Genomic DNA, 14,242 nt, shown 5'->3' with positions numbered 1-14,242 from the left:
ATAATTGGCCCCAATTAGTTAACTAGTTAGTTATGCTTAGTAGTAACTAATGCCAAGCCATTCAGATCATGAACAAGAGCCTCGGTCCAGCGTGTAACAAGATTCAAAGTAATAGCTCGCTTATGATACAGATCGTTCAATCAGGCAAACTGCTTAAATTAGACTCACGTGTCTGTGTTAATATGACCGTGCCAAAGTTATCGCTGTAATCAATATCAAAATACCGATAGGCATCTCCATCTCCAATATAACAATCTCTCGGCGCAGCAGTTGAGTTTCGGCGTGCCGACACCGAATGTCACAGGTCATACGATCCAAACCTTGCACATAGCGCACACTAAAAGACTTAATCTCCCGTTGAGCCTCCTCATCTACCATTAACCCTCAGTTCTCAGTTGTCTAGTCTGGAGATCACACATACGACTGCGCGTATTATATTGGGGGAGAGAGGATACACAGTTTGTTGACTAAGGTAATATAAGGAGGTTCCTAGGCAAAGTGAGCACTTCCATTCAAGAGACCGAGAGGCAATGTACAAAGAAGTGAAATTGATGACATGCAATGTTATGGCAACCCTTTAGGAGTCCCAACAACAGACCTAGATGTTTGATATGGCATATAGTGTGAGCGAGCATCCTGCGACTGATCATTCAACGACGTTCCATCCGCTGATCCTGGTACTTGATCTAGTTGAGTGAGCGGGAATTCACTATCCATCTCATCCATGCCATACCCCCGTTTCGCCGTACTACTCTTACTCAAGGTGGGTCCCGTCGACGGCTGCGTCGAGTATGCAATACGGACACTGGAGAACAAAGACGGGAAAGCGGCCTTGAGAATTGGTCGGAGCATGGGCGCGCAGGAATTCGAAATGGCAAGAGCAGGTTCCGTGACACTCCAGAAGGCAGCCCAGATCATTGAGTAAGATAGATCGGTGAAATCGACCGTGGTGAGAATATGAATGCGGATGATAGTGATGGAGGCAATACTGTGATATTTGTGAGAACTTTGCCACTGGAAACTTAGAAACACGGGGAAAGGGAAAAAATACAAGATACCCAATCCAAAGATTCCAACCAACGCCAACTTAGTCGCGAGTGACATCTGCAATTTCCAGACAAAGCGAATCGGCAACGCCATGATCATCATATCAGTGATAAGGTTAAAGGCTCCAATTGTCGAAAATGCCACATTCTGACTAGCGCAATGACCGGGCATAGTCGGATTCCAGTTCTTCTCGAAGGGCGTGCAGATCAGGAAAATCTGAAGCATACTCCCGGTCCAGTATGCACCTGCACACCCCATACAGATCCACGTCAGGATGCGGAATTCGCGCGACACAAAGATTCGGAGGTAGAAGGCGAGATAAGAAAACTTGGCGAAGACCATGGCGTTGTAGTAAACGATTTGGTAGACCATAAGCATCTTAGCGATTATGACGGCATTCTCCTGGGGGATAGCCTTGATGTGGTGTCGCATCCCGACACGAGCATAGTGGAATTGCATCGCGAGCATTCCATATGTGTGAAATAGCCCCGCGACGCAACATGCATCATCCCATCCTACATGGGTTTTTCGGATTCGTCGGGAAATGCCACGCAATATTACCAGAAAGGTGGCGAGTGCGACAAGGATTGTATTGGCGATAAGCTGGTCGCGCACGATGGGGAAGGCGAAGACATTGTATAATTGCATTTTCCCATTAATTTTTCAGTGAACACAGTATAGAAATAGAGTATAAAAGGTGAAGAAACTTTGTAGCGCACAAAATAAGATCATTGTTCCCGTTTATTGCTCCGTAAAAGGTACCTTGGGTGTACTTAGGTTTCAGACTGCCTATCAATTGGCCAGACAAAGGGATCGGCAGGGAATAACCTTGAAATTGGTATGGGTCATTGTGCGGGCCGTTTTTTGAACCAAAAAGATTAATTTACCAGGACTTGAAGGCTGAAGGAATTGATTATCATTGGAAAGTCTGTAAGACACTAGTTTGCGCTAAGTCGAGCTTGCAAAGACCATTTCCCCCATTGTCTCCATTATTCCAGCTATTAACAAATCACAACCTAGTTACATCCCGCCTGACTTGAGGGATATTAACGATCTTCGGTTTCCGAGCAAGTTACGGAGTTACGGAGCTACTAGTAACAAGCTATGTATTAGCTATCAGCTAACAAGCTAATATGGTGGATATGAAAGTCCGGAAGTGTGAATTGCCCAGATGTACTCCGTACCCCTCCGTGTACTCCGCTATCAGCCGATTACTGTCAGTCGACTATGTACTCTTGATCCTTCCCAAATATTTCTATAATTGTCACTTCCCCCTTTAATCAAAGCTTGCGAAACTGTAACATGGATGACTACGACTTCATCATCATCGGCGCAGGAATCGGTGGTCTTGTTCTGGCAAATCACCTAAGCCGACATGCCCCCCTCAGGGTTCTCCTCATTGAAGCTGGCGCCAATCGGATGGGAGATCCTCGTATCGAGACCCCTGGATTTTTGGCCACAATGTATGGAAACCCGGACTTTGACTGGGATTACATGAGTGTCCCGCAGGTATTCCCACCCTAAACATCGCCTTGTCATATCCAATGCTAATTAATGAATAGGTCCATGCGAAGGACCGGCAAATCGGCCAGCCCCGCGGTCGCGTCGTCGGCGGCTCTTCTGCATTGAATTTCTCCGCGGTTGTTTACCCCGCCGCGTCAGACTTTGATGCTTGGAAAGCGCTGGGAAACGATGGCTGGGGGGCCGAAAATATGGCCCGCTATCTTCGAGGATTCCATTCCTATTCCGCACCCAGCGAGGCCACAGCAGGACTACTCGGCACAAGTCGATACATGAAAGTTGATAATCAAGGATCTCATGGCCCTGTCCCCGTATCTCTACCTGATGTATATGGACCATTCAACAAGGCCTGGAACGAGACATTTGCGCAATTAGGCTGGGAAACTGATGCCGATCCCCTCGATGGACATAAACTAGGCGCATTTACTTGCCCACTGAGTGTTGATCCCAAGACGGGGACAAGAGGGTATGCAGCGGCATACTACTCACCCGAGGTTGCGGCGCGGCCGAACCTACAACTTCTCACAGAGACAATGGTCGAGCGAATCCTCTTCAAACAGGAAGATGGAGATGTCATCGCCACAGGTGTGCAGGTCAAGACTCAAGGTCGTCCAGATGCCTACCAAATTACCGCAAAGCATGAAGTTATTCTCTGCGCAGGCAGTCTGAACTCCCCCCAACTGCTCGAGCTTTCAGGCATCGGTCGTGCAGACCTTCTCCAGGCCCACGGCATCCCGGTAGTTATTGACAACCCCGCTGTGGGTGAGAACCTCCAAGACCATGCCATCTCGAGCATCAACTTTGAGATTGCCGATGGCCAGGTCTCGGGCGATATCCTACGCGATCCAAATGTCGTCCAAGCACTCATGAAGCTCTACGAAGAGACGCGCGGAGGCCCGCTGGCAGGCATGCCCCTTAGTATGGCATATCTCCCGCTAATGGATGGAACTGGTGCGGTATCAAAAGAAGAAATTGAGACTCTGCTCTCCAAATACCTCGACAACGATAACATCCCACCCAACCTGCAAGAGCAGTATTCTCACATCCGCAAGACGCTTCTCCAAAGCGATGAGGCCTCCTCACACTACCTCTTCCTCCCTGTCCAGCTGCACATGAACCCAGGGAAAACAACCCTCACTGACGTGCTGGCTAAAGCTCTTCCAGAAAACTACATCTCCATCATGGCGCTGCACAACCACCCCTTCTCTCGCGGCTCGGTCCATATTTCCTCCGGAAAGATTGAAGATAAGCCTACCTATGACCCGAATCTGCTGTCGCATCCGCTTGATCTAGAGATCATGGCCCGACAGCTGCAATTTGTAGACCGCATTGCCAAGACTGCGCCATTCTCCACTCTTCTCAAGGACGGGAAACGCATACCTGAGAACGCAACTGATTTAAGTGACCTGGATCATGTGAAGGATGTCGTTAAAGATCGCTTGTTTACGTGTTTCCATCCCGCGGGGTCGTGCGCTATGCTGCCGAGGGAGAATGGGGGTGTTGTTGACTCTAACCTGAAGGTTTACGGGACGAAAAATCTGAGGGTCGTTGACGCTAGTATTTTCCCGCTTGAGCCTAGTGGCAATATTCAGGCTACTGTTTATGCGGTTGCGGAGCGAGCGGTGGGTTTGATGCACCACGTTTGCTCTGAGTGTAATAGAATGTTTGTTCTGGAAGAGGATATGATTGAGCACCTTGAAAGAGTGCATGAGGTAAGACTTTGATTTACTAGGTCTTAAGACTAGAACAAATTGAAACTACAGTTCTATAGCGCGGTGTAGAAAAGTGACATACAAGTACTTTAAATTATGTATTACAATGCAACATATTGTTAGCTGTAGACCTCTCTTGACAGATGACAAGCTATCGGATGCTCTTTCAACTTCCTCGTTATGGTCCTCTAAGCGATTTTCCTTCAAGGCGCAACTTCTCCACCTTCTAACATACCGCCGTTATCTCTATTTCGGCATCTAGTTAGCTGTCGCATCACCTTCCATCCGTCAAACCCTCTGTTTTCATCAACTAGCACTGGCTTCACCTGACCAATCTCCATCTCTAATGCGCCGACACCCAAGAGTACCTTATTGCATTTCTCACCTTCTTCTCGACCAACTTCGAAACTCTTCAGTCACCCTAAACGAGTGCACCTCCCTTTCCGCATACGTATCACACCTCCGTTACCCCTCCGGTCATCTCGGCTATTTCCAAGTACATGAACTTATTGAAACTCAATGTTTACATTTCGTGCTGCGGTCTACGCCAGAGGGTTTCCATGGCTGGATGCGGTCGGCTCGGGCCGACGATTCAACTGACAATTCTAAATTTGACAGCCCGGAAATCGGGAAGGCGGGATCATGTAGAACCGTCACATATTCGCACAGACTCAGTTTCAATAGTGACTGAGACCTTTGATGTTGATAAAAGTTTATCTTACCTCAAATATTTCTCCATCTGCGCACAGATAGATCTTAACCGGCCCTTACATTTTTTTTTTACAAAAATTACAGACCCTCGCAAGCGAGGGTCCGCCACCCATATGACACTATACCTTTTACTAGGCAGACCATACAAAAGGTATAAAGGCTTCATGGTGCTAAGTACGGAGTAGTAGGTAACTAGTTAGTTAGTTACACCCTTTGTATCACTAATTATCATGGAAATCTATCATAAAATTGTATTCTACATATGTAATTGTTTCTTTTTCTCAACAATATTACATTAGCACATTCCATTTAAAGTATAGCGCTAATATTCTAGTGCTATCCTAGCGCTTTGATAAAATTTAAGGGTAATTTTCAGGGACGCCTTCAAATTTATACTATATAGGTGTATAGTTGATTAAAATTTCAAATCGTAATACTAGAACAGGGCTCCCTAAAAGTTTTTCTAAAAACTTGCATTTCGGAGTTTGATGGATAGGGTTATTATATATGTTAGGTTGTAATAAGATTTCAAAGAAAATTGTAATACTAAATTTCTATTTTCTATATTTCTAACATCATCGAAGTCGACGATTAGGAGCCGGGAATTTACACGATATCGCACTTTTTTAACTCGGATGTTTTGTCTATATCTTCTTGATATAAGCTTATATGTATTTTAACTTTATTTTAGGCATGGTGGGTGGAGCGGTTGATAGTTAAAGAGAAAGTTGTGAATTGTCAAAAAATGTGTCATATGGGTGGTATATTCCATATGGGTGGCAGACCCTCGCAAGCGAGGGTCTATAATTTTTGTAAAAAAAAGTAAGGGCCGGTTAGTAGGAGCTAAGATCATATGTCCTATATTACAGCATTATGATGTAACCACAGTCATTTGCCCAGGTGGCCGCACTCTCAGCAGTTACAGTGACCGCTCCTAAAGTCAGCCTAGATTTATTCTACGCTGTTGCAAACTCCTATATTAAGCCCAGATCTTGACAGGGATATTTTCCTCATTATACCTTCCACGATGGATGGACTGTTATCTCTAACCACCGTTATCGCGGTCATTTAACTAGCCGGAACGTCATGAAGATTTGCAGCAGCTACATTCAGGAAGAGAGAATGCAAGAGATAAAGTTCTGGAGCTGTAGCAAGCGGTTAAGGATCTCGAAGGAATTCTCTGGGAGCTGAATGTGCTCTACCAAAGTCCCAACCGATAATGATAGGAGACTTATACTCGGATTTCTATCACAGCTGCAGAAGCTACAGGCTGTGTATGTTGTATGCGCGCGTGTTTTCTTAGCCAGCAGGCCTGAATGGTCAATCTTTCGATATTCTTAAGCACCACAATGAACACGAAGATCTGATCCTTTATGAAATTCCCAACCTATGCATAGAGCATGATGTATCGTTATTCTTAAAACATCGACATTCAAATGTATAGTCAGATCCCTCCTTGCCTACCAACGAACCTAAAAAGCTCAATTATTTATATCTAGTGACATTGTCCGTGCGCTTGTTTATTTTCGGCGCTATTACTTACATGTCATTTATTTAAAGATCTCTATTAGGACCCACATATCGGTCTTAATAAGATGCTAAAATGCCGAAATGATAACTATATACTCCGTACATCTAAGCTTAATAAAATGTACCTTCCTACTCCGTGTATATGCTTAAATGACTTCTCGGCGAATAAGGTGGGGGATAGAAGAAGCAAATGGTTCGTCAATTTCAGTAAGTGGTCAGCAAAATCCTGATAACTATTACGGAGTATGGAGTAGAGAGTCCACTCTTAGTTATCTTACTTTTGGACATTATTAAACTCCCTTAAAGAGGTGTCGATTTCAGACTAAACCCACCACACTTGATTCTGAGTGTACTGTACATACTGGATAATGAGAATTTGCCGATACGGATCTTCTATCTCTTATTCCGAGACTATCTTCTTGATCCGGAAACACGCGACAAACCCCCGTTTTAGATAGATGAGAAGAAAGTGTACTGTACGTTAGCCACTCAGTGCCTTATTGTCTGTCAACCTTTTTTTAAAAAAGAATATATGTTGACTACCAAGTGGTGGAACACTACGTGCCATATATAGTTATCGATCACTATCTTTCCCCTTAATTGCAGTATTCCTTTCGATATTAGGTATACCATCTAATGCAATGCACATATGTACTTGCATGCTATAATGCATGATGTTCTCTCGTTTCTCCAGACACATTTCATACATCAGATGGAGGCAATCAATCTATTAGGTTTCGGACCAGAAGTGGTCGGGATCATTATTAACCTTTTACAGACAAGCCTACCTATGGGTTGCTCACTCACTTCTATAAAACAACATATACTGGTAGATATGCATAATTAGGTACCCAGAGTAGGCATGACATAATGTCAGAGTCCTTGCAGGACGCAAAACACTTTCCAAGTTCTGAAAAATACTCTGATTGATGACTCAACACTACAAATTGACTGCTTGGGGCTTGCATTTGCACCCTCAAGCACAATAACTCAGAAACAATTTGGAGCAGGTCTTCCTCGGCGGATTGCTCGATTTCCACGTGTTGAGAACACGTGAGGTACAGAATCACAGGTTGTCTCGATGGCCTTCCCGTCTAATGGCCGATCCTTGGCTTCTCTAATGACCAGACAGTCCGACTCTGGGACACCACGATAGGGGTTCTACGGCAACCTCTTGAGGGCCATTTATATTGAATTGGCTCAGTGGCATTTTCTCCCCATGGCTGTCTACTAGTTTCTGGCTCTGGTGACCGGACAGTCCGACTCTGGGACACCGCAATAGGGGTCTTGCAGCAAATTTTCCAAGGCCATTTCGCCAAGATGAGCTCCCTATAAAAGCGCTAATTTTTTTTTGGCTTATTTGCTCGCTTGGTCTTTACAAACCAGCACAAGCACTACTCTTGAGGGCTATCGATTCGACGACAACTTCGGGTCAGCCTATACGACGGTGCCAACATGCCACTATACAATCCTTGTCTTCACGTGGACCATTCTCCGTGTTAAAGTAAGACCGCAGAGCTGGCTCCTTTTGTGAGGACTTCCTTCTGGGGATACTCCGCCCCAGAAGATAGCTCAGGGGGTTTCACTTTTTTCTTTGCCGATGGACCCGCGCGGTTTCCGTCACCCGGTGAAATAGTGTGTCCAGGTGATATGATTGTCTCATTGCGGGAAATTTTTAGCTGCCGCCTTTGCCATATTTATTGCCATTTTTTTATATAGTGGCCAGGTGAGACTGCAGGTGAGATTTATATTTGTGGGTAAGCGATATATATCCTCACCTCCGTTTGGCCAGGGCTGATATTGAAAATTTATACTCCGTATTCCGTAGATAGAATTTTATTTTCCCCGCAGAAGCCGAAAATACAGGATGGCAAATTTTTATATTAATTGTAATTTCATCGTGCTTCATGCCAATGATAGTTGTTTGTTGTTCAGGGGCCTCTGATTGCCGTGTGGCTTGCGGGAAAGAATGTTCCCCTCGTGCATGAACAGCCTGGGCGATCTTAATTATGTATCCTAATATGGTAAAAAATTGGAATACGAATCAAAATATATGAATTCATGAACATGTTCCATACCTTCTATAACAATATTTCAGAATTATGAAAACAATGAAGAAGCAAAAAAAAATCAAAAACATATGATAAGAGTGGGATTCGAACCCACGCCTCTTGCGAGACCAGGAAACTATTGCTAGTTGTAGAGTTAAGGTATACCTTAACCTGGCGCCTTAGACCAACTCGGCCATCTTACCACTTGATGGAAAACGCTTTTCAACAATGACATGTTATTGATTTCTCCATTCCAAATGAAAAACAAAACAAAGAAAAAAAAGAGGCAACTCCAGACCGGATTTCCTCGGGTGGGGCTTTCCAATTTCAGCTATGATCTCACAAAATTGAACATATCAACTATTGAAAATTTTCAAATTTTCAGTCCAGCTGACCCTTTTTTTTATTCCTTTGAAACTCTACAGGGGAAACCCCATACGATGTCTTGTGACCTTTGAAAAAGTCCCGAAACCATAACAAAATTCCCGAAAGGGGCTGCATATCGGGAAAAGAATGTTCTCGGCCCCCGAAATCGGAAGCGGACAGCTCTGACGCAAGGGTGTACCTTTATTATTAGCACAGCACAACTTTTCCAGAATTCCAAGATTCCCAAGGCTGGGAGCGGACTGGATGAGTTAATCTCCACTTTCAACAAACTAATCAGATGCCAAAGGATTATTCCATATGGCTCTTTGCAGTCGCAGGAAGGTGGGCACCTTCAGGGGTGGCGGTTTGAGTCCACATGATGTAATATTCTCCCTAGACAGTCTCTCAGATCTGCAGTCAAAACCAGCGGTGGCCCTCGCACGATGGTCGACTCAGCTGCAAACCTTTCATCTTTTCTCAAGCTCACTCCCTCAACCCCCCTGACCACAATGGCAGCTCTCAAGCTCAACAGCAAGAACCTGCAACGAATTGGACAGGCAAGTCTTGGGAAGATCCAAATCCCAAGCTACCGTGTCCGCAAGGAACCTGTTACTGAGGGAATCGTCCACATTGGCGTGGGCGGCTTCCACAGAGCTCATCTCGCCGTCTATGTCGACCAATTGATGGAGAAGCATGGTATTAGGAACTACGCAATTTGCGGCGTTGGCTTGCAACCCTTCGATGCTGCTATGCGCGATGTCCTGAGAGATCAGGACCACCTCTACACCGTCATGGAACGCTCCGACAAGAGGAATTTCGCCCACATTGTTGGATGCATCAATTCATACCTCTATGCCCCTGACAACCGCGAAGCTGTCATCGCCAAGATGGCCCATCCTGATACCCGTATTGTGTCGCTCACTATCACCGAAAGCGGCTACTACTACAACGAGAATACACACGAGCTGTTAAGCGAGCACCCAGATATCAAGTCCGATCTCAAACCAGAGAACGAGAACGCACCGCGCACAACCTTCGGCTTCCTCTACGCTGCTCTGGCACGACGCTACAACCTAGGACTCAATCCTTTCACCGTCATGTCGTGCGACAACATGCAGAAGAACGGCTCCATCACACGCCACATGCTAGAGTCATTTGCTCGCTCGCGTAATCCCGAGATAGCGGATTGGATTGCCGAGAAAGGCGCTTTCCCTAACGCCATGGTCGACCGCATCACACCTCAGACATCAGAGCACGATAAAGCTGCACTAGCAAAGGAGTTCCTCATTGAGGATGCATGGCCCGTCGTCACAGAGCCCTTCATGCAGTGGGTTATCGAGGACAAGTTCTCTGACGGCCGCCCACCATTCGAGAACGTCGGTGTCCAGGTCGTTAATAATGTCCACGACGTCGAGCAGTTCGAGATGCACAAGCTCCGTCTGCTCAACGGCAGCCACTCCGCCATCGGCTACCCAGGCCAACTGGCAGGCTTCAAATACGTCCACGAGGTCATGGATAACCCACAGTTGCGCAAGTTGGTATGGGAAATGATGCAAGAGGAGGTGAAGCCGCTCTTGCCCCAGATTCCAGGCGTCGACATTGATGAGTATTGCAAAACACTCGTGAAGCGCTTCTCCAACTCAACAATCCAGGATCAGCTGCCCCGCATCTGTCTCAATGCTTCCGGCAAGATCCCGCAGTTTATCATGCCGTCGATTGCCGAGGTGATCATGAAGTCTAGGAAGGATGGCATCGAATATCCGTTCCGCCGCCTGTGTTTCGTTGCGGCTGCTTGGTTCCATTATATCAATGGTGTCGATGAACAGAACAAGAAGTTCGATGTCGTTGACCCCATGCTTAACGAGCTCCGGGCTGCGGCCGAGGCTGACCGTGGCGGCCCCGAAGGACTGCTCCAAATTAAGAACCTCTTCGGTGACGACTTGCGCAGCGATGAGAGGTTCATAACTGAGATGAAAAAGGCCATGAAAGATATTGCCGAAAAGGGCGTCTTGGAAACACTCAAAATTTACTTCCCCGACCGAAAGGAGAACGGAGAGGACGTTGACTAATCGCTGTTAATCCCTGGTGAAAAAGTTATACTTGAGTCTGCGAGCGTTGTTTTTTATTTTCTTTGCATACGTCACGAGAGAGTGAATATATCTGGGAGGAAAATACGACAGATAGACGGTAGATAAAATTTACCTAACTATGTACTTGTATATTGGAATGGTTCTCGTTCTTGGGAGAGACCTAACAGGCTTGGTTTGATTTGGACGAGGTGTTTTCTGGGTGTGTTTATCTTGGGAGAACGAGTTGCAAAATTTGTGGGTAACCATGGAGATCTATGATGTTCAGGTAGAGCAATGCGAATCTAAATTACATTCGATATAAGATTTTGACCTCGGGAGCAACTTTCCAAGCCTTATAAGTGGAGTAGACAGTTAGCGCACTCTCGGGGTCACCTTCTCATGATGAGCGTGCTCAGTTTTACATTGAAAAGAGAGATGAGCACTTAAAAGGGAAAGTGAGGGCGTGGTAAAATTGGAGAATATCAGGCTCAAACCAATAGTCGTGTCCCGTAAGCTATCAATATGGCTCAATGACAAAATGAAATGCATAGTCAATAAAAAAATCGGCAGCTATTGGAATTGCATTCTAACGAGATCCATACACACCTGAAACTACCAAACACAAGCAAGAGAATGGTTATTTATTGAAATATAACATCAACAGTAGATTTTCAAGTAGTATCGATAATAGAACACCTGCTAGCAGTTTCAAAATAGGAGTATGTATGAACAATGTTACAAAAAAAAAGCCACACCCACAAATCCAACTGGTTGGAGGGGTCATAAAAAACAGCAAATAAAACAAAAGACAGTCTAAATCATGAATACAAGTTTACAGCATGACCATGAAGACGCCAGAGGCAACAGCAACGACTGCATAGGCACCAGCCTGCCAAGCACCAATGTGCACAAACTGGGGAACAGTACCAGCAGCAATACCAGATGAGGTAGCACCACCGCCCGAGCCAGAAGCACCAGCACCGGTGCTAGCAGCAAGACCACCATCGACAGCACCAGTGCCAGCAGAGCCAGCAGCACTCATCTGAGTAGCACAGGAACCAGAGGCAGAGGTAGACTTCTTGGTCTTAGCGACACCATTAAAGCCACAAGCCTCACTGCCAGCGCTTCCCTTGTTCTTCTGGTAGTAGACATTCATAGCCCAGGCCAGACGCTGCTTAGCCGAGCACATGGAGTAAGCGCCATACTTGCCAGTAGTACCGTTCGACTCCACTCCGTCCATGATGCCCTTCTCGCCGCCGAGATAGCCGAAAGTGGATCCGACCTGCTTGTCGGTGATATCGGAGTTAGGGACACACTCGAGTGAGTTGTACATGCACTCGCAGAGATCTGCGTTGGGCGAAGGGGGCAGCTTGCTCGCGGCGTTCCAGTCCGAGCCGACGGTGGGACAGCTGCGGCCGACTGTGGTGGAGACGGAGTATTTGTCTGATTTCACGCCAGTTGGGGTTGCAGAGGCCATTTGCTTGGAGAGATTGCTGAAGTCTGGGAGGGTTTTTACGTTGTCGCCATCGGCGGAGACGAGGCCATATTTGTTGGCTTCTTCGTAGTACATGTAGACAATGCCGCCGGACCAGACGTCAGTCATCTTGTCGCTGTACAGGACGGGGACGTCGGTGAACTTGCGGGGGCGGACTTCGTTGCAGCCGTACTCAGAGAAGAAGGCGGGCACGGGGTAGTCTGCGAATTCTTTGGTGCGTTCGGCGTAACCGGATTCCTGGAAGCTGGAGTCGCCGCACCACTCGTAGATGTTGTAACCGAAGAAATCGATTGAATCGGCGGCTTCGTCGCAGATTAGGTAGTTGGAGACGGCTTCACGGACGGTGGCGTCATCGTCGGTGGCGTAGCCAACGGCGAGGGAGCTGCGGTAGTCCTTCTGCTTGATGTAGGACTTCATATCGCGGACGGCTGCCTTGACATATGCCATGGAGTTGGTGTTGTTGACCTTGTTGGCGACTTCGTTTCCGGCAAAGAAGCCGATAACGTTGGGGTACTTGGCGAAGGCATCGACGACCTGGGAGTAGCGAGTGAAGAGATCCGAGTTCCAGGTAGGGTCATCGGACACAATAGATTCGCTAGGCGAAGACAGATCGGTGATCAAGTAGATACCGGCATCAGCGAGGGCATTCATACACTCATCGTGGTTCTTCTTAGGGTCGACGGCGTATGTACGGACAACATTGGTGCGCAATTGGGTCAGGTATGGAATATCACGCTTGCAGCTGTCGATGGCCAGCGGGTCGGTGTATGAGTCCTTGCCAGAAGCACCGTTGCGACCCGTGTAGTTAGGCTGGTAGGCGACACCACGGATGAAGAACTCGGTTCCGTTGTTGGAGTAGAAGAACTTCTTGCCCTTGATCTCAATGGAGGGAACGTCGGCAGCCATGGCCGCTCCCAGAAGGGACAGGCCAGCGATGATAGAGGCCTTCATTGTGCAAAGAAACTGAAATCCTAAGGAATGTCTGACGGACACACCACCGTCTTTAATTATAGCAAATATCGAATGTAAATAAAAGAAAGAAGAAGGCAACAATGTCGGAAGGGATGAGAAGAAAAGTGTCTCTCTGGAAGGGGGAAGTGGATGACCCAAGGGGGTACGTACGCGCATTCATGTGGATAAACCATCGCATATCAATGGATTATCATACATTATTCTTTTCTATATTTGTTTTTAGTAAATCAGTTGAAAGATATGATTGGCAATCCAGATGGGACAAGAAGTGGACGAAGTTGATATCCCACGTCATTGGCCCTTATACTCCACACCTCTCTCCACTATTTTCCTCTGTCAAACCTTTTCCGTTTGTATCTTTGCTTATTTGCCACTGCCCCTGAAACAAGTAGATGCACTAGCAAGCCCGCGGACGGCTGATAATGCTCGGAAGACCCTGAAAGATCCTGACTGGAGGATGTTGTGGAGTCCTATTCTTGATTTTCTGGTATTAATCTATTGGAAAGTCAGTACCTTGTACTTATACAGAATAACCCATTCAGATACGGCTCACAAAGTGTACAGGTTTATCGCACGAGATTTTACAAAGTATATACATATGGCAGATATCATCATGTTCTTGATTTAATTCAAGCAAACAAAGCTTGTTCGTTGCCAAGGGCGATCAATCGGATGACGTCGTTCGGGATGAAATTTCTGGGCATTCTTGGCCAAGGCTTGTAAATTGCAAGAGCACTTCAAATGGAAATATAAGTATGTAGAGTACAA

General features: G+C 46.3%; 6 protein-coding genes across 6 annotated transcripts; 4 read left to right on the top strand and 2 right to left on the bottom strand.

Moving 5' to 3' along the window:
- Nucleotides 1-564: 564 nt before the first annotated feature.
- Nucleotides 565-1,695, bottom strand: N7479_002482 (uncharacterized protein; the record flags this gene model as incomplete). The annotated part of the gene is made up of 1 exon (XM_057250179.1): nt 565-1,695. One exon carries the CDS (start codon nt 1,693-1,695, stop codon nt 565-567), a length of 1,131 nt encoding a protein of 376 aa, XP_057114611.1.
- A 654-nt stretch (nt 1,696-2,349) lies between these two features.
- On the top strand, nt 2,350-4,292 carry N7479_002481 (GMC family oxidoreductase; the record flags this gene model as incomplete). Its single annotated transcript, XM_057250178.1, has 2 exons — nt 2,350-2,556; nt 2,610-4,292. 2 exons carry the CDS (start codon nt 2,350-2,352, stop codon nt 4,290-4,292), a joined length of 1,890 nt encoding a protein of 629 aa, XP_057114610.1.
- A 2,348-nt stretch (nt 4,293-6,640) lies between these two features.
- N7479_002480 (wd40 protein) lies at nt 6,641-6,975 on the top strand (the record flags this gene model as incomplete). The annotated part of the gene is made up of 2 exons (XM_057250177.1): nt 6,641-6,728; nt 6,830-6,975. 2 exons carry the CDS (start codon nt 6,641-6,643, stop codon nt 6,973-6,975), a joined length of 234 nt encoding a protein of 77 aa, XP_057114609.1.
- A 213-nt stretch (nt 6,976-7,188) lies between these two features.
- On the top strand, nt 7,189-7,856 carry N7479_002479 (WD40 repeat domain-containing protein; the record flags this gene model as incomplete). Its single annotated transcript, XM_057250176.1, has 4 exons — nt 7,189-7,350; nt 7,399-7,574; nt 7,654-7,679; nt 7,726-7,856. The coding sequence occupies 4 exons, from the start codon at nt 7,189-7,191 to the stop codon at nt 7,854-7,856; spliced, it is 495 nt and encodes a 164-aa protein (XP_057114608.1).
- A 1,525-nt stretch (nt 7,857-9,381) lies between these two features.
- On the top strand, nt 9,382-11,007 carry N7479_002478 (mannitol dehydrogenase family protein; the record flags this gene model as incomplete). The annotated part of the gene is made up of 1 exon (XM_057250175.1): nt 9,382-11,007. The coding sequence occupies one exon, from the start codon at nt 9,382-9,384 to the stop codon at nt 11,005-11,007; it is 1,626 nt and encodes a 541-aa protein (XP_057114607.1).
- Nucleotides 11,008-11,839: 832 nt separating this feature from the next.
- On the bottom strand, nt 11,840-13,453 carry N7479_002477 (glycoside hydrolase family 72 protein; the record flags this gene model as incomplete). Its single annotated transcript, XM_057250174.1, has 1 exon — nt 11,840-13,453. The coding sequence occupies one exon, from the start codon at nt 13,451-13,453 to the stop codon at nt 11,840-11,842; it is 1,614 nt and encodes a 537-aa protein (XP_057114606.1).
- Nucleotides 13,454-14,242: the final 789 nt, after the last annotated feature.

This window comes from Penicillium vulpinum, assembly GCF_028829585.1.
Source record: "Penicillium vulpinum strain IBT 29486 chromosome Unknown utg000001l_segment0_segment0, whole genome shotgun sequence".
In the NCBI taxonomy this organism is placed as follows: domain Eukaryota; kingdom Fungi; phylum Ascomycota; class Eurotiomycetes; order Eurotiales; family Aspergillaceae; genus Penicillium; species Penicillium vulpinum.
Note: the sequence above shows the minus strand (reverse complement) of the source record. Positions and strands in the feature narration are given on the sequence as shown.